The following is a 21,235-nucleotide window of genomic DNA, read 5'->3' on the forward strand; positions in this document are numbered from 1 at the left end:
GCTGCATATCTGCGGATATAAGAATCTTATTGGAGAATAATGAGATAAAACTTGGGTTTTTGTCAATGCTACATTACTTTATACAGCAGTGTGTTTTATGCCCGTGGAGAAAATATTTTTTAATGGGATTCCTCCTTTAATTGAATTGATGTTAACTGGCATGAAATACTTGATTTATATGTGATTCAACTATCTGTCTAAACACAAAGATGAGTCTAAATGTGGCCATTAAAATTGAAAGAAAACAACTTCTAAGCAAATGAGAGGGATCCACAGAGTATCAGAACAACTTTAATGTATACATTTTTACACACACATTCTAGAGCATAAAAATATCGCTTTAGACAGGACTCAAGACATTGAACGCACCATAGAAATAAAAAAAACATCTAAAATAAACAATCTGTGTATGTGCAAAGAAGATAAATACAGCACACCAGCGACAGTCTAACCCTTTCAATGCCAACACATACACATGGCATTAAAAAGAAGAAGCCACTACTCTTGATTTATATCCCACTGTTTTAGTCTTAGGTATTACCATTTTTACAGTCACTTCCACAACTTTCATGACAACATGTACCAGATTGGCAGCAACTGCCGGATATTAAATGTTTTCCTTTGATACGCACAGCGGGTTAGATAAAGAATCAACGCACGCAATGCGAGAAACACTCACTGAAGATGTACATGGGCTTTGAGAAGTTACTGTTTTATTAGGGGGATCTGCACCCCAGTAATTGCTTACTCGTCAGTTTGATCTCCATGTGATGTGATTTTTTTTTTCATGAAGGATTTAAGACCTGGCAAAAACTTGGAATACAAGCATAGTTGTTTTGGCACAATTGCTTTGAAAGCAACACGGTTTGTGCAATGTTTTATCTCCTTGTACAGCGTTGTGGAATATGATGGCATTATATAAATCAATAAGGAATAATAATAATTAGACATAAGATTGATGTCTATGACACTAAGCAGTTAAGGGTTACACGAAGGAGGCTAGTGAAGTTATGCGAGAATTGCAGAACCAAAGTCCAAGCCCGTCCCCTCGCCCGGAGCAGCTGATCATTCATTCTGTGGCTGTGATGCAGTCCCTGGCAGCCGCTCTAACTGTACTGCGGAGAGTCGTCCAACTAGTAACATGGCCAAGCGCAGAACTTTCCCTTTCATCCTCCTCGCTCTGAGCCTGGCGGTTACATCCTCTGCACGGCGAAAACTTCTGGTTTTTCTGCTGGATGGTTTGAGATTTGATTACATCAGCGATAAAGAACTTGCTGCACTCCCTGGCTTCAAGCAGATTGCGGATAATGGAGTAAAAGTAGATTACATGACCCCGGATTTTCCAAGCCTTTCTTATCCAAACTATTATAGTCTAATGACTGGTGAGTAGATATTCCAATTAAGCTGTATAGAGCCTTAGTACATCCGTTTGTAACTTTCTACAGCCATGCTGCATTGTTTGCGGAAGCTTTGTAAATAGTTTTTAATCTATTATCTATCTTTCTATTTGTCTTCACAATGGGTCAGCGGTTATTAATACTAGATTAGATATTTGCGCTATGGAGATCCATCATTTTTCCTGTAGAGTTGTACCATGTTATCTGTAGAAAGATGATGCGTTTATTGCCTAACTGAAGTATAACAGATTACGAGCATTCAAGACTATCTAGGTTTGTCATCATATTATGCACTTGAATCACTGAATCATTTGATTCTTCTGATTTGTTAAATTAAATTAATATATAATAAATATAATATATAATAAATATAATTCATAATTCACAAAGAACAGATATGATCTATCCAATCTCAGTACCAGACTCGAGATGACTAGGAGGTCCTCTCGCTTTAAGATCAGCAGTCACCAAATGATGTATGTGCGGCCACACGTTACGCTTTTAGACTCACGCAGCGTCTGCACCTATTCTGCTGCTGGAACGGCAGTATCAGTAAGTATGTAGCCCGATTGGCCATGTCCAGGCCCGTCAAACCCTCTTACTGATATAATCATGCACCATGAATTGGATGCTGCATTAGAAAGTCATCAATAGTTTACAAAAAACAAGCATGCTAAAATAAACATATTTATAAAGCCCTATGTGGTTGAAATGAAATTAAACGCTTCACTGAATTGCTTTTTAGTGCTCATAATGCACATTGTAAAGATAGCACATCAGATACCGCCCTGACCTAACGCAAGATATCGGCTGTTATTACACAAGTTTCTCCTGCATGTTATCCTGTAGATTCCGTACTATCTTGGATGAGTTACCATACTGAGAGGCCTTATGTTTGTAAGATTCGGAGGATCTAGTTTCCTGGAATTCAGACCCGCACACCTCTGGAGAATTTGTGCTTTGCTTGCAGCCAGGTCAGGAATTTTCCATGCAAAGTAATCCGGCAGCCTAACAAGCAGATACTTAATGCAAATTTGTAACAGGGTTTAGGGGCCGCTTCATCAGAAATGTATGGTTTTTTTTTTTATCAACTTTTATGTCATTCTATCAATACTCATTTACTTAAACAGTAAAACAAAGTTAGTCCACAAACCATTTAAATCAAGTTTAGCCAAATAAAACTGCACAAGGCTGGAGCACACTGTGGGTACAAGCTGGATTTAAGGTGGTTGATGCACACTGCAGGCAGGGCCAGATTAAGACCATCATGGGCCTGGTGCTGAGGATTTTGGAAATAAAAAAAATAGACAGAATCTTAACTACTCGGCATCCATGTGTACTGGATAAAGATGACATCAGTGAGAGGTAGATAGTATAAGATAGATTCTTATGTGATTGGATTGAGAGTAATCAGTATACTAAAAAAGTCATCATGATCCTTTTTAATAAAATATGCAGATTGAAACAGTAAATAACATAAAACCTTTTCCTCTCATTGATTTCTGGGCCTTGAAATTTTTGTCCTCTGAAGTGACTACAAATTCAGGAGGGCGTTTTATCTCTGGATAAGTAAAAATTAAATAGTTCGATTTATTCCTACAGTAAGTAAGTGCCAGGAAACAGACAACTAAATACATACCAGGACAGGCTCTGCCACACCGACACCCAAACACACACACACCAGGACAGGCTCTGCCACACTGATACCCAAACACACATACCAGGACAGGCTCTGACACCCAAACACACACACACCAGGACAGGCTCTGCCACACTGCCACCCTGCCACCCAAACACACACACCAGGACAGGCTCTGCCACACTGACACCCAAACACACACACACACACACACACCAGGACAGGCTCTGACACACTGACCCCCAAGCACACACACACACACACACCAGAACAGGCTGTGCCACACTGACACACACACACACACCAGGACAGGCTCTGCCAAACTGACACCCAGACACACACACTAGGACATGCTCTGCCACACCGACACCCAAACAGGATAGTTTAAGCTACACAAAGCATAAAGAATGCTTTCCACACTGCTTTGTTGTTTGTGTGTTTGCCCCCTTGTGTATTGATGCCCCAGCCAGCCCCCCCTTTAGTATTAATGTACCCTTGCAGACCGCTTTCCCCCGACATGGTCTTCTCCCTGTCACAAGGAACTGTTCCGTGTGAGCCCTCCCCCTTGAGCATCACGTCTCATCTTCAAAGGGGCGGGAAGAAGAGCCTCATTAAGGCAATGAGAGGCTCAAGTGGGCCACACCTCCAAGTCCGACAGGTCACATTTGGCCCACGTGCCGCACGTTGGACGCCGCTGTACTAGGGGAATTCTCTGCACAACTGTTCTGTAAAATGTTACATTCCTAACGATTAAACAGAATGGTGTGCTTCCAACCGATTTTGTTGATGTTTGGCGATTCTCAAGGCTGTCAAAGTTTGGATGTTTGGACTTTGAAATTTCAGCATCATCTTTTATTGCTTTATACAATACTGTGCCAGCATCTGGGATTTTACTGACCTAACCAGCTCTCAAAAACAAAAGATCAGGAACTGTATATTTAATAAAACATATTGCCACACAATATGTGTATTCTGTTTGGTAATAGTCGCTCGGCATCTGTAAACAATGTCTTCCTATTACCCGCATACAGTGTAAATACACCGATCAGCCATAACATTATGACCACTGACAGGTGAAGTGCATAACACTGATAATCTTGTTATCATGGAATCTGTCAGTGGCTGGTATATTTCAGGCAGCAAGAGAACATTTAATCCTCAAAGTTGATGTGTTCGAAGCAGGAAAACAGTAAGGATCTGAGTGACTTTGACACAAGGGCCAAATTGTGATGGCTAGATGGGTCAGAGCATCTCCAAAACTGCAGCTCTTGTATGGCCCTGTATAAAAGAGAGTACAATCCAGTAGTTACTCTGGTTTTACACTATTTTTTAGGAGTGGTTTCACAGCCTCCCCATGACCCAAAACACACCCAAATGTTACTGATTAAATAATCTGAATAAAATGTATTGGTCACGGTTCTTAAGTAAACTTCCCCAAAGCACGACCCAAATAACATCACAATAAATAATGCAATTAATGAATTCATCACAGATAATACTTTACCATACAATAACAATAACATAATTAAACCACATAACCACATAAACCATAGGGGCGTAACTCTGCTCCACCAGGGGAGAACACCGGCATCCAAAAGCACTTCTGCCCTTAGGCTTGTGCACCACGAGTCCAACCATACCTCAGACGGCTGCCTCCTTCACCGTACCAGCCACAAAAACATAATCAGTAAGGTTGCCTTAACTTCCACCAACCGCAGCCGTTTTAAACTATGGCTTCACACAGACTTAGATAGACCAACAAAAACAAGGCGAGTGGGTAATTGTCTCCTGTCAGACACAAAACCCACAACTATATATCCCTAGTTACTGCCCCTCAGAAAGACAAGGAAAAACGTTTACTGAACCTTCATAGGCTACCTTATCACTACGGGCCAAATTCTGCCCAGCTCCAAGCTGTTGCCAGGGCACGGTGATCTTATTCCTGACCTCTGTCATGGTGCCCCTACACCCATGAGCCATTTGGCCCATCTAGTCTGCCCATTTGTTTCTACCTGATATAAGACCTTAAACCCAAAAGACAAGGCTAAGAGTCAGTTCCTCCACTAAGTAGGTAATATTTAGTTATCATGGTATCTGGCAAATAATTGTTATTGTGTGCTCCAACACAAGAGATGGACAAAGAGTTAAGTGTACAAAATGGGTGGTCTGTTTTAGGTTTATTTATTTTGGAAAACGCAAGAGCACAAAAGGAGACGGAGATGTCAAAATCACTCCCGGATCATTTTAAGACTAGTGACATTGCATAATTCAAGTTTTAATGACACTTCTTATTTAAATGACTTAAATACAGCTACGTAGAATTTTTTTCCAATAAAGTGCAAGGGGCCTCTTTTCTACACATAAGTGTTTTTATATTTGTGAAAGTAAATGTATGGTTCCCCAGAAGTTCCTGTTAAGCATTCTCTCATTGTTTAAGTAATAGTCAATGGAGCTATATAAGCTCTACATCTGTTAAAGCATCATGTGTGTCTGGACATTAAAAGCATTTAATATATTTTTTTATTACAAGCGGTGAATTAGTGCACATTAAATCGGACGCATGGTAATATCTGGTAGATAGAGTTCAGAAGGGGTGTGATTTATTCCTAAATCCAGAGCCAGCCCTTACATGGATCCCGGTGGGTCCATGGGACTAAGACACCACATTGAAAATGGCGACACTTTACAGGAGTCCTCCATCTTCTATGTCCATCCTGAGCTACTGTAGTTAATGAGAGAAGGTACGCATGATTTATAATGATGTATATACACTTAAAAAGTAATTTTGTAATGTAAAACCCTGATAGAGAACAAAAACACGGATGTCTCTGAAACACTATGAGCTTAATTCCTTTCACAAATCATTCCATTGTATTTCAGTGCACGCGGGTCTGTTGATATTCCAGAACATCCTGCCTTTTCTCTCCCCTCTGGGTATTGGTTGTGTAATAATGAGTAAACTGTTCCAATGAAGCGTCATTTTCATTAAAACACAAAGTATAGAACCTGAAAATAATGCGGTGACTGCCTTGTGTCATTGTCGGGCAGTCTGCTAGATAGTCTGTTGGATTTGTAAAAGGTACCTACTCATTGTTATAATAACAATACCTTTCACAGGTCAACTAAGTACACAGGAAAACATTTCTTTTATTCCTATAGTATGTCCTAGAATCTCTATTAAGATAAAACAGCTCAAATATGGGGGTACATTTCACTTTATCTCTGTATACCAGGGGTTATGTCAGTATATATGTCACAACTTGTAATGCTATGATATGCTTTACGGGTGCATGCTGAATGTTCAATGAGCAGGACTGATCTACGTTTGAGGAAGGGATGCTGATATACTTTGAAGAGGCCGCTTGGTTGTATTTGCCCCTCACAGGGGTGGTCTCAATAGAAACATAGCGTAAATGATATCCGAAGCAAGAATACTCTTTGGTGGTCCCCCAGTTTTTAACTTTTTAATAATAATCTGCAGGCCCGGCGTGTCCGACAGGGCCACACGCTCACCTCTGGAGAGGCAGATCAGGTGCTGCAGCGTGCAACGGTTGTCGGCCGTACATCATTAGGCAGACACCTCATCATCACCAGTCTGGCCCTGATAATCTGTAAATTAACACTTTTCCTTCTTTTGCCTTTGGTCTGTTTTATCATCGACCACATCACTCTTACATCACACAGACGCTTGGTCTTCAGCTGCTCTGCTACTACTGCAGGAACATATAACGTGATATGTGACCCCACTGGGCTCCTGGGAGGAGGACAGATGGGAAAGCGTGCCCTCTTTAGCATGGGGTCTAGAGGACCCTGTTTTGCCTTATATATAGGATAGTGCTAACACTGGCCCCTACAAGATGTGCAACTAAGGCAGCCACGTTGTCTCCTGGTCCTATAAAAGCTGTTTTACCGTCCTCAAATTTTCTATTGCAGGGTTGTCAATTTTGTGATTTTCACTTTTTGCTGACCATTGCTAACATAGAAACATAGAATTTGACAGTGGATAAGAACCATTCGGCCCATTGCTTTGCACTGATGGGGCTCACAGCACTACAGAGGGTTAAAGTCTCTTGAAAACGAACAATCTTGGGACTATTATTATAATAATATTACTATTGTTTTCTTTTGTTACTTCATATTTACAGTTACCCGTGTAAGAGATTCTGTATACTGTGCCAGACGGCCACCTGATGGGAACAGGAGGCATTCCAGGCGCCTGCATTGTCCGTGGATTGCCAGAGTTGGCTGGACCTCTGTTATTAAGAGCTACATTTTTTAGGTTTTGGATTTGTTGACCTGTACTCATTATATGAATAGGCCAGTCACTTTTATTCTCCCATCACTGCTGGTGGTGTATTAATAAAAGGGACTAGGTATGAGTGCTGTGCATCAGCAATGGTATGAATGTTAGGCATATTTAACAAAGAAATTACCAGCACCTAAATCCAAGCCGGCAATATCGGCACAATTTCTTGCCATAGATATTAAATGTCTTGGGTTTTTTTCTCACCGCCCAGGGAGTGCCTTGATCTAGCAGGTGATCTTGTGTGCATTAGCCAAATACATTACTATAGTTTCATGTTTACCTAATGCATATATTTGCAGGTATGAAATTTGAGTGTCGGTACTTTGTTCTTATGGGCTGCGTATTTTCTCTGTATATTATGGGTTTTCTTTGACCAATATCTGTAAAATAATGGACCCACTCTCCCACTGCTTTTCATTGTAATAACCTTAATAGACATTGGGGTTGTAACCTGCAGCTTTAGAACATCAATCAGCCAAAGTCTTCCCACTTTTTTCTATTTTAAAACATCTATCTATCAAAATACCATGATCAACAATTATAATAGGTGTATTATTAACAAATTAACCAAGAGAGCCAAACTGAGAATAGTCAATATGGCTACATTGCCACTGTACGTCTCTTAAATTATTATTACGTATTGATTTCTACAGTGCCATCATAGCCCCCAGAGCCGTACTTTGGGTAAACAGGAGATGATTAGTAGTTAATATAACAAGCTGGACCAAAGGTGAGGATGACCCTGTTAAAACAACATATAGAAAGACGTTGGGAGTATATTGCGCACACATACACACTATAATACCCCATAACATATACCATCCAACACTACATACCAACACACACTCACTCACAGTAACAGTTATAGGTAGTTTTAACAAATGAGTTTACATAGTTCATTAAACAATTTCTGTGCCTGCTTTAAATAAGAAAATTAAGTATAACAATTTATTTTAGATTTTATTAGTACAGAGTCAACTTATTCAGCAGAACAACTAGAGGAGTGTATGGTAAACAGAAATTGCACCTAGCACTCCTGTTCATTTCAAACCTTTAGCCTCATAAAACTGCTTGATGATGTTTGCCATTTATAAATACTTCATGTTTTTTGCTCTTTCAGGGCGCCATTGTGAAGTGCATCATATGACTGGAAATTATATGTGGGATCAGACATCTAACACCTCCTTTAACATTGGAACCAACGAAGATAGCCGGTTGCCAATGTGGTGGGATGGATCGGAACCTCTTTGGATCTCCATGGAAAAGGCAAGAAGAAAGGTTTCTATGTTCTATTGGCCAGGTGAGGGTTTAAATGTAATGGCTTATCTTCACTGACACTTTGTTACCGATCAGATGAGTTATATGCACATTGGTGGATTAAACGGGGTCAACCTAGGTTTTTGCCTTAGTAGTAGATACCTACAGCACCCTTTTCCAGCTGAACCAACTGGGCAGTTCATCAAAGTCCAATGCTTACCTTTTTCTTGTAATGTTTGTGGTATATATATATATATACATTGTTCATATTTATTCTCAGGTTGTGAGGTGGAAATTCTTGGCATCAGGCCAAATTACTGCCGCGAATATTACGATAACCCCTCAGATGCTAACTTTACTAAAGCAGTTCAGGATGCTCTTGAGTCTTTAAGGTAAGATATCAGCCAGCCCACAGTTTGGTTCATTTATGATGTAATGCAGTAATGGCCTTTAAATTGAGGAAAATGCATGACAACGCGTTCCTTCTGTAAATAATAAAGAATTTTACATACTAAAACCCCATAATCTTCAACAAATACAGAAATATCTATCTATCTACCTATCTATCTATCTATCTATCTATCTATCTATCTATCTATCTATCTATCTATCTATCTATCTATCTATATATCTATCTATCTATCTATCTATCTATCTATCTATATATCTATCTATCTATCTATCTATCTATCTATCTATCTATCTATCTACCTATCTATCTATCTATCTATCTATCTATCTATCTATCTATCTATCTATCTATTTCTGCTCATACAGTTATCATCAACATTAATGGCACCCTTGAATATATTGTACATTGTGGACAATGTCTTCAGAAATAGTTGGAAATGTACCTATTTTGTATTAGCAGAATGTTTTATTGGGTGTTAAAAAATTAGGCCTTTTCAACCGATGTAGTTATTTTACAGAAGGAACATAAAATATGACCTGGACAGCATTATAGACACCCTTCCAAAATATTTCCTTACAAAACCCTTTGCAACATTGACCCTTTGTAACACTTTGTCCGAGTCCTTTCGCTAACTCTCTTACACTCTTATTCCTGTTCACTCTCTCTCACACGCTCTCTAAATGTATCCCTAATTTCTCTGACGACCACCTCTGCTTCTGCTGACCACTTCCGCATCTTCCTGTTCCTTATCTACTATCTTTCATCTACATCTCCGCAGACATAACCTGGCATGAACTGCGGAAGTAGAAGTGGTTGGCAGAGAAGGTAGAGTGACTGAGAGTGAATGTGGGGACTGGGCAACAAATTTTGTTCCCGAATTAAAAATGCCACACGATTTGCGTCTGAACCAAATGGGCAGGGGACATAATTTGTTGCCCGAAACGAATGGGCTAAAAACAAACCTAAAAATTGTCTGAATCATTTTTGGCCCATTTGCACATGCTTAGCTTTTAACCATAAAGGCGTTCTTGGTTTAGTGTGGGGATATGACACGAGTTGAAACCATCACTTCAGGTTGCACCAGGTTAGTCTTAAGCTGTATGGTTGTCTTACATTGTGGTTTTTCTACAGTACCAACCTTCAAAGAATACTCTAATCAACTTTCCTTTTGCCACCTTGTTTGTCTTTTCAAACTGATTTGAATTCTTTAAGAGGACGCCGATAATCGTGTCATGGCAATGTGTCTATTCTTATACCTTTTCCTCCCATATCTTTTTTAAAATTGTTTTATCCTGTACGGTTCTGTATCAAACATATATAATTAAACCAATGCTGTTTCACTACACACTATTTTTCAGGAGATATTAGATACGATGTACAAAATATTCAAAGGGGTCGGTAATGTCAGAACTGTATATCATTCACATTAAGGCTTTACGGAAGCAGTTTCTTTCTCTTCACGTAAACAATGTCTGCACCACTAGACAGCTCTGTTGACATATAGGGAAGTTTACACATTGGATTTCCTGAATGAGTTTAGATTTTTTTATTTTTTATTACAGTTAATGTTACTTCTTTGCCATAAATGATATGGGGATAATTGTATCTAGTTTCCTACAAACTATTTCCTATTTACTACATCCTGTAGTATTTAGACCAAGGGATGTGGGATTCAGTGTCCATTGTGGACTATTAGCATGATATTAATTATGAAGGGTACATAATAATAATTGTATGATGTGTATGCATTTCATTAATATGCAAATGACATGTATTACGATTGTACAGGAATGGTGACTCTGATATGGCAGCTGTCTACTATGAACGAATTGATGTAGAAGGCCATCATCATGGACCATGGTCTAAGGAGAGAAAAAATGCCACCAAAGCTGTAGACCAAGTGCTAAGGGGCTTAAAGCAACAAATTACGGTATATATAATTATGCCATTGCTAATGTTTTATGAAACATTATTCCTGATCCACAGTGTTATTTACTATAAACGTTGTATTAGCCTCTATTTCTTTTTTTGCTGCACCATACCCATCCTTTAAATTTATACTTTCTGCGATGTGTCTTATTATTGCTCTTCACTACTCAACTTGGACTTCCTCTGGATTCTTATTTAATACTCTGATTCGTGGCCTTTACAGAAGGATATACACATAAACTGGACAGAAAAGCAGGTACACAATATAACACTATGCCTTTACCAAATGGATATGGCTCCTCGTCCGTGCACTCTGTGCCTTGGGTATGGCCTGGATATGGTGTCATATCCCTGCACTCCATGTCTTAAAGGCACACAGCGCCCTCTAAGGCAGACAATGGTGGTTGTGTTGGTAATTGAGCTGGTTGGAGATCAAAGATCACTCCTGTAACTGGCCCATTGAGCAGGGGGATACTGGGGAACCTGATCACCCAAGCCCCCAGTTTGGCAGCAATGGGACTACCACCCCTGAACCTTCAGCCCTAGGCCAGAATACGTAACTGGTAACATACAAATATATTTTTTAATATTCTTGAATCCTTTACAGGAAATGGACCTTCAGAATGACTTAAATGTAATCCTTTTCTCTGATCATGGAATGACGGATCTTTACTGGATGGACAAAGTAATAGAGCTTAAAACATATATTGATATGAATGACATCACACAGATGAAGGACAGGGGTGCTGTGGTCAGCTTGTGGCCTGCTGAAGGCAAGCATTCAAAAGTATGTGTCCTATATGTAACTGCTATACTGTTTAATTGATGCCTTAAAGACTTTTTTCGAACTGCCCTTAAATTCTCCATGTACAACCTGTAAAGCTGTGCACATATTCCAAGAGCTCATAACAGATCTTTAGTATGACATCAGCGTCGCTCTGCTTCCTTCTTTCAAGACCCAGGTACTTTAACAGTTGTATGAGCCCACAGTCTTACATCACCATGGCACACTACTATTGGGTTCAGTCTCTAAACACATAAGTGAGGAAAACACATGTTGCACCAATGCCACTAACCAATTGTCCTCACTGACCAAGCTTATTTTCAGTTGCTCTCTGGAATACATTACACTTGACTTCGAGTGACTTTGACTGTGACTGCAACCCCATGGGCAAAAACTAGACCTTATTTCTGTATTGAAAAATGTATTGATCAGGATACCTACAGGGAGAGTGGAGAGAGGTGTTCCCACTTCCATAAAGTCAAAATTGGCATAAAGTCAAAATTGACCCTTCCCAATAAGAAAAAGGTAAAAAATATTTTAATTTATTATAAATTTAACCGGCTGAGATAGAAACATATTTGATGCAAAAAATAACTATTCAAGGTTCCAGCAATGATCCAAGGACATTCTGGTGATGTCCAAGAACCAAGATGCGACTAAGAACTAATTTGCTCCTACGTGCACATACACACTCTCACACTGTTAGTAAAAGGACAGACATGACTACACCCCAATATTATGGGGTCACTTTCAATTATTAATAATATATATATGCATAGTGCAGTAATACAATGGTTCTTATGATATATACACACATTGAGCCCTTGCTTATATAAGGGATAAGGGCACTGCTTTTTCCCTGGACAAAGTTCTCAGCTACGTGACGTAGGCTGAAACTGTTCATATTAGCATGGTAACTGATTTCATGCAGCATAATAAGTTATACACATAAAACCCTGAGTTTCTGGGCAGAACGCATCAAGTTTGTGCACCTCCACCCCTTCGCCCATACAGGTTGATACTACGTAAATATCCCGAAGAAAAAAATAATTGGCATCCAAACAGGCCAAACAGGAACATAACCAGGAAAATGAATTAAAGATCAACATCACACCCGGTGTATCCTTCTGGCACCTTATCCCATAGACAATATTTAAACATTCATTGGTTTTATTTTACTTCCAATGTTCTTGCGAAAAAATACTTAGTAGTGGGACTTTTAGACTTTTTTATCATCACATTGTCTACTTAATTCTAATTATATCTGATATTCCTGTGGGCCTTAACTTCAATATACTTACACATAAATGAGCTCACAACATGTGATACCCAAATAATCTCAAATACATCCGCATAGGCCTCATTTTTTTCTAGTTGTAGTGCCTCCAAACCAGTGGTGTCTCCAGCTTTCGTATTTAGGGGGGGCACATGGGGGGCCAGGGACCAAAGTAGGGGGGCCAATTATAAAACGGTACATATACACTATATATATATATATATATATATATATATATATATACACACACACACACACACACGTTAGACGTGCATTTTTAACTACATAATATGCACTTATCTCTTTGAAGTTAGCCCCTGCTGACAATATATATAAATATTAGTCCCTGCTGCCGATATATAGAAATATTACACCCTGCTTCTGATATATATTAATATTAACCCCTGCTGGGGATATATGTTGATATTATACCCTGCTGCTGATATACATAAAAATTATACCCTGCTGCTGATATATATAAATATTTGACCCTGCTACCAGTATATATTAATATTAGCCCCTACTGCCAATATATATTATTAGTCCCTGCAGCCAATATATATAATTAGCCCCAATATATATAATTAGCCCCTGCAGCCAATATATATTAATATTAGCCCCTGCTGCCGATATATATATAAATACTAGACCCTGCTCCCAATATGAATATAAATACTAGACCCTGCTGCCAATATATGTTAATATTAGCTCCTGCTGCCAATATGTATTAGCCCCTGCTGCCGATATATATTAATATTAGCCCCTGCTGCTGGTATATATTAATATTGGACCGGCTGCCAATATATATTAATATTAGACCCTGCTGCCGATATATATAGTGTTAGTCCCTGCTTCCTATATATATTAATATTAGACCCTGCAGCCAATATATATATTAATATTAGACCCTGCAGCCAATATATAAATATTAGCCCCTGCTGCCAAAACATATATAAATATTTGCCCCTGCTGCCAATATATTTTATAGTGAAAAGCATTTCCTTGGGCCCCGCTCAACGCTTCCTTGCATGCAATCACTCCCTCCGCTACCACAACAAAAAAAAGAAATATTTCCCACACTGACTGCAGATCAGGGAAAGACCGTGAGAGTCAGTCCTGCACCGTGACATTGAAAGGTCCTCTCCCCTGTAATCATCCCCAGAGTCCCTTTATCCCCTCATTCACTAAACCATACCGCTCTTTTACTTACACCCTGTAGTTCAGGTATAGATCAAATAAACAACACATGGAAACAGCACATGCAACTAAAGGAGATATAAAAAAACCAACTTGTATTTGCAGGTATATATAAATAATGTATGGAAACATAGCATTGCAGGTATAAACTAACAGAACACACAAACCCAGCATTGCAGGTATAGATCAACTGGAAATCACATGTACACTCAGCACTGAAGGTATAGATCAAATAAACAACACATGGAAACAGCACTCCAGGTATTGATCAACTGAATAAGACATACAAATCCTATATTTGCAGGTAAACATAAATAATGTATGGAAATATAGCCGATACAGATGAACAGAATGACACAAAACCCAGCTTTGCAGGTATAAATCAATTGGAAATTACATATAAACTCTGCATTAAAGGTATAGATACAACCCCCTAAATTACAGGCATAGATCACTGGTCACACACCCCAAAGCCAGCCCTGGTGTCCACACTGCCCACATAAAACCCGACCAGCACCCAAATTACATATTGTGTCAACTTTGTCCCCAAACAGCTGAACGTATGCCAAGTTTGTCCCATAAACACCTCTCCCTCCTAATCTATCCTATCTACCACCTCTCCCTCCCAATCTATCCTATCTACCCCCTCTCCCTCCCAATCTATCCTATCTACCCCCTCTCCCTCCCAATCTATCCTATCTACCCCCTCTCCCTCCCAATCTATCCTATCTACCACCTCTGCCTCCCTATATACCTACTCTCCCTCCCAATCTATCCTATCTACCCCCTCTCCCTCCCAATCTATCCCATCTACCCCATCTACCCCCTCTCCCTCCCAATCTATCCCATATACCCCATCTCCCTCCCTATCTATCATATCTATCCCATCTACCCCCTCTCCCTCCCAATCTATCCCATCTACCCCCTCCTCCCTCCCTATCTATCATATCTATCCCATCCACCCCCCTCTCCCTCCCAATCTATCCTATCTATCCCCTCTCCCTCCCAATCTATACCTATCTACCCCTTCTCACTTCCTATCTACCTCTTCTGACTCTCTAACTCCCTCCTAACTTTCTACCCCCTTTTGAAGTTCACTTACCTTGGGCTTGTCCAGCGGTGAGATCGCCAGGTCTCTGTATCCCTGGTTCTGCAGTGTGCGCGGCTTCACTGCCGGGCGCCGGATATGACGACATATACCGGCGCCCGGCTTGAAATGCCGGCACTGCGACCAAGGCAGAGGCCTCGCGGTCGTGGAGAAGAGTGAGAGGCGCCGAACGGTTGCTGAGAACTTAATCCTCAGCGACCGCTCGGCGCCTCTCTCTCTCCTTGGGGTCTATTAAAAAAAAAGCCGGCGTTTCAATTGGGGGGGCACACCGGGGGGCACAGCATGATGTTGGGGGGGGCCATGGCCCCCTCTGGCCCCCCCCTGCCGACGCCACTGCTCCAAACACATTTGCCACTATGTTGATGTGGAGAATGCTGTATATATATATATATATATATATATATATATATATATATAAATATATATATGTATATATATATATATATATATACTGTATATATAGTGTTATTAAAAAGTATTTGCCCCTTCTGGACTTCTATTTTTGCTTATTTGCCACATTTAAATATTTCAGATCATGTAATTAAATTTAATATAAGACAAAAACAATGTAAATAAACACAAAATGCAGCTTTTAAATGATCGTTTCATTTATTGAATCTGAAGCGCTAATAAAAACCTGTATCACCCATGTGAAAAAGTAATTGTCTTCTAAACCTAGTAACTGCAATCAAGCATTTTCAATAACTGGAAATTAGTCACTTATATCGCTGTGGAGGAATTTTGGCCCTCTGTTCTTTAATTCAGCCACTTTAGAGGATGAAATGCACTTTTAAGATCATGCCACAGCATCTCAATCGGATTCAAGACATGCCTTTGACTAGGCCACGTCAGAACTTTCATTTTGATTCATTTGAGCCATTCAGAGGTAGACTTGGACTTGATAGCCGAATATTCTCTTTCAGGATTTTCTGGTAGAGATCAGATTTCATAGTTCCATCAATTATGGCAAGTCGGCCCGGTCAGAGGTAGAAAAGCAGCCCCAGACCATCACACTACCACCACCATGTTTGACTCTTGGTATGATGTTCTTATTGTGAAATGTGGTGTAAGCTTTACTAAACACCACACACAGCCACTCTAACACCATACACTTACATACACACATACACTCATTCTTACACACACATACACTCATTCTTACACACATCCACTATCCATGCAGCTCACACACTTCCACCACACCTTTAAGCTCTATTTTTTTAAGAAAGGTTTATTTGTGCTGTTTATTGTCTACAACGAAAGTCATTTTTGTGTTTTTAAAGAACTTTTTACCAATGATTGATTTACCTTTATTTTATTTTGCATTATTCAGAATATACTGATGCTCTCCCAGTTGGTCCCAATCCATTACATGATGTCATGGGCCACACTGATATTAGGAACTTTGTTAAATATGTATATTATTTATGATTAATGTGTTCTTCAAATGCATGGCTTTTTTTATTCTGAACAAAAAAAATATTGGAGCTTGGACCCCACATACGTGGCATCATGACATACAGGGCTGGTATTCAATTATTTCCAGGGTTGGTTTTTATCCCAATCTGGCCCTGTTAAGCATCACCCATAACCATGCCTCTAACCATACACCTTAAAGTGTATAATCTAGTGTAAAGTCCCTGATGCTTACCTATTGCAGGTGACCAAATTCCAAGTTCAAATTATATATTTATTATATTGCTTTAATTCTTCTGCAGGTATACAACCAGCTGAAATCTATGGAACACGCAGATGTTTATGAGAAAGAAGGCATCCCAGACAGATTCTACTACAAAAAGGGGAAATTTGTGTCACCTTTAACTATAATTGCTGAACAGGGATGGTTCTTAACCGAGGTAGAGTATGCATTTTCTGCCAGCGTGTCATCTCATATCCTTTCATGTCTATAAGAATTGCCCCTATATTTTCAGACTTTTATTATCATGGCTAACCTATTGAGGTCTAAAAAACACGAACTCTGTACAGTGCTTTTGGCCTTCTATTCAGAAAATAAAACTGACCTGAATATAGGCCTTAGAGCTTAAAATATCCCATAGGGGATACTGGGTAAAATTGAAAAAACCTGGTGGAAGTCAGCTGTTTTACTGCACTAAAGAGCATCCCCCAACTCTTCCAGAAGAGTTGATGGAGTGCACTCAATACACACACACCTCGCTCAGTGCCAAGTGTGCCTGCGCTGGGTGCAGCATATTGGCGATTATGTTTTAAGAGCAACCTGCGATAGGATGGCCAGATTCTGGGGTTATTCATGTATTTTCTGTTCCAGAGTATTGAAAAACTACCATACTGGAATAATGGTAGTAATCAGGCCTGGCAACATGGATGGCATGGATATGACAATGAACTCATGGACATGAGGGGATTCTTTCTAGCTTTTGGTCCAGGTAAATATAAATTAAAATGTTATTTGTAGATTCAAAAAAAATAAAGGGTGAGGGTCTGCACCTACACACAAAGTAAGTATAAATAACGGAGTCCCAATCTTCTGCTCTGAACTTTGTGCTGTGACCTACATCGTCACTAAAGAACTCTTCTAAAATAAAACTTGAGCCAAATGCCGTGGCTTTATATAGTATATATCTGTGCATGAAGGGTTGTTTGATATCTACAGAAAACGGACCTATATCTGCAACAGTAAACTCCTTAGAAAGGAAACAAAAAACAAAAACTGTCTGCGCTTCTTACCCTAATAAAGTTGGCAACAAATATATAAACATAATATAAATGAGAGGTTTTGGTTATATGAATTGGCCAAAGCATAATTTAGCTCACCCGCCACGTCAAGGCACACTCTCAATAGGGTGAGAACCTACTCTCACCTCCTTAAAAAGGAAGTTGTTACGCTTTTGTATAAATTTGCTATTCCCGGTGACTTTAATTATGTTACCAACTTACCTTTAAGTAGTACTTCTGGAACAGAAGGCAACATTTCACTGCTGCTTCTTTATGTGTACACTGAAATTTCAAAGTGAGAATAAAAGATCATTTTTTAACAATTCCTGTTTTCTGGAATTTGCTGTTCTGAAGTGCTAAGGATATTTGTTGGATTCTCCAGATTTAGTGAATACATGTAAGCTTTGCAGTGAGAACTGCCCTTAGAACAATTATTCAATGTATTGATATATCTGGTTGAAGACTTTACTTTTTTTTTCTATTGGCAGAACTTTTGTTTCCCACCCAGAGAATGTGTACAAATGTTTTTTTTTCTTACATTTGTTTCTTTAGATTTTAAAGTGAACTTTCGATCTGCTCCAATCCGGTCGGTAGATGTCTACAACGTAATGTGTAAAATCTTAGGAATGGAACCACTACCCAACAATGGCTCCTGGTCCAGAGTAGAATGTATGCTCAACAGTCAAGCCAACATGATACCATCTATACGGCCAGACAGCTGCATATTAATAACTCTTCTCTTCTCATTCCTTGTCCTATGGACCTAGTCACAAATTACTCTACCAACTATGCACACGTACAATTTTTAACCATTTTCTGCTTTCCTATGAAATATATTTTTTAGTATTTTTTAAATAGCATATATATTTATCTACTATTTGTATTAACTATCCTGTGACATCCTGTAATCCAGCATGGAGCAAAGAATTTCTACTTTTCTTCCTGATTCATTGAGTCATTGAATGATATAAAAACATAAAAAAATGCAAACCCTCACACACAGATTTGTAACATAAATGTCAAATATACAGTATATCATACTATTTCAATGACATCATTACAGAGAAAATTGTTCATGTTGCCATAGAAGTAAATTGGAATCACAGAAATCTGCTCTGTTTTTTTCTATAGAGCCTAAAAAACTATATTTCTCTCTAAACCGGGCACAGAAATGTCCAGAATCATGAATGTGTTGCTGCTTCCACTTACAACCATCTTATGCATTTATTGATTTTCTGTTAATGGTAGCTACGAGAGAAAGCCCCAGTTTCCGGTGGAAAAGGTAGACTTGGCTTAGTAGAAGGCATGGCTGTTGGCTGTTCCTTTAAGAAAACTGTGCTAATTAATTATTATTAATAATAATAATTGATTTTCCGTCCCAAAACACTTAACCCTGCATAGTGTTCTAGGCCCTTCCACTATCACTGGCACCAGGGCCGGCCGAAGACTTAACGCCGCCTGGGGCGAAGTTTAAAACGCCGCCCCCCCCGCCGACGCCGGGGGGGGGGCGGCATTTTAAACTTCGCCGACGCCATAATCTACGACCCCCCCCCCCGGTACTTACCTTTAAACAGTCCTGCAGCGAGTCTCCCTGCTCTGCCACGGTGCCGGCTTGTAATGCTGAGCGCCGGAAATTGACGTCACTTCCGGCGCTCTGCATTACAAGCCGGCACCGAGACCGAACAGGGAGACTCGCCGCAGAGGAGAGAGAGAGAGGGGCGCCGAGCGGGTAAGCGAAAACCACTCGGTGCCCCTCTCTCTCTCCTCCGCTTCAAAAAAAAAAAAAGCGCTTGGGGCGGCAAAGTGCCGCCCCTTCTAAAGTGCCGCCTGGGGCAATTGCCCCAGTCTGCCCCATTATAGGGCCGGCCCTGACTGGCACATTTTGCCAGTTGGGTTCAGCTTTAGAAGGAGGACAGGAAACATTGTGAAAATAATAACCATTATTATTTTTTATTTATATAGCGCCAACAACTTACGCCCCGCGTAAAAGAGTATTCAAAGAGTATGACAAAACTAGAACTGACAGACTAAGACTGTTTGACAATGTATGACAATCTATAGGGGAATTTGAGACTTGCCCTTAAAACAAAAAAAGTTTATGCATGCAAATGTCATGTACCACGTATAAAACTCACTTTTATTCTTTTTTATTATGCTCTCTTGTTCAAAGTTATCTACCGTATTTGCTCGATTATAAGACAAGGTTTTTTTTCAGAGCAAATGGGGGTCGTCTTATAATCAGACCTCAAATAGGTCTGACTATGAGACGACTAAGATCCAGATCCCCCGCAGCTGCAGGGGACCTGGATCCTCCTGTTCCCCCCCCCCGCCCCACTTACCGGTACTACTGAGTCCCCGGTGTGTAGCTGGGGCAGCGTGTAGATGTCTACGCGATTCGCTTAGACAACTTCCGCTGCAGCAGGAAGGAGGTGTGGCTAGCAGCGGGGGTTGTCTGCGTCCATTGCGCAGACCTTCCCCGGCAGTCAGAGATCAGAGTTCCTCCTTCCGGCTGCAGCGTATGTGCGTGGAATCTACACGCTGCCCCGGCTACATGACAGGGAAGTCAGAAGCACCGGTAAGTTTGGGGGGGGCGGTGGAGTGTTCAATGGGGGGCATAAGGCATTTCTGGAGGCAGAGTGCTCTGTGAAATGCCTTTTAACCCCCTTAATGCCACTCTTCCTCCAGAAATGCCTTTTTAACCCTCCTGAATGCCTTAAACCTCCCTATATGCCACTCTTCCCCATAATATGCCTTTTAACCCTCTAAATGCCAGAGTGGCATATAGGGGTATAAGGCATTTCTGGAGGCAGAGTGGCACATAGGTGGTCAAAAGGCATATCATGGGGCACAGTGGCATATAGGGTTAAAAGGCATATCATGGGGCACAGTGGCATTTAGAGGGTTAAAAGGCATATCATGGGGCACAGTGGCATATAGGGGGTATAAGGCATTTCTGGGGCAGATGTGCATAACTGGGGGGCAGGTTGGAAAATAGAAGGAAATAAAACCAAAATATTTTTCTCAATCATAGCTTTTATTAAAAAAAAATAGTTTAGATGAATTAACATTTACTGCTAAAAATTTTTTCTTATAGGGTCGTCTTATATTCAGGCTTTTTCTTTTTTTCCTAACTTAATATTCAGATTTGGGGGGTCGTCTCATAATCAGGGTCGTTTTATAATCGCGCAAATACGGTATTCTAAAAAAAATAATCAGAAAACAATATTTATTTTATT

The 21,235-nt window shown here is 40.0% G+C and overlaps 1 protein-coding gene across 1 annotated transcript; it reads left to right on the plus strand.

Moving 5' to 3' along the window:
- The first annotated feature begins 974 nt into the window (after nt 1-974).
- On the plus strand, nt 975-18,881 carry ENPP6 (ectonucleotide pyrophosphatase/phosphodiesterase 6). The gene is made up of 8 exons (XM_053459405.1): nt 975-1,382; nt 8,463-8,642; nt 8,880-8,991; nt 10,800-10,941; nt 11,548-11,727; nt 17,024-17,161; nt 17,593-17,710; nt 18,552-18,881. The coding sequence occupies exons 1-8, from the start codon at nt 1,142-1,144 to the stop codon at nt 18,764-18,766; spliced, it is 1,326 nt and encodes a 441-aa protein (XP_053315380.1). The 5' UTR covers nt 975-1,141; the 3' UTR covers nt 18,767-18,881.
- The last annotated feature ends 2,354 nt before the right edge of the window (nt 18,882-21,235 follow it).

Source organism: Spea bombifrons, chromosome 1 (assembly GCF_027358695.1).
Source record: "Spea bombifrons isolate aSpeBom1 chromosome 1, aSpeBom1.2.pri, whole genome shotgun sequence".
NCBI classification, from domain to species: Eukaryota; Metazoa; Chordata; class Amphibia; order Anura; family Pelobatidae; genus Spea; species Spea bombifrons.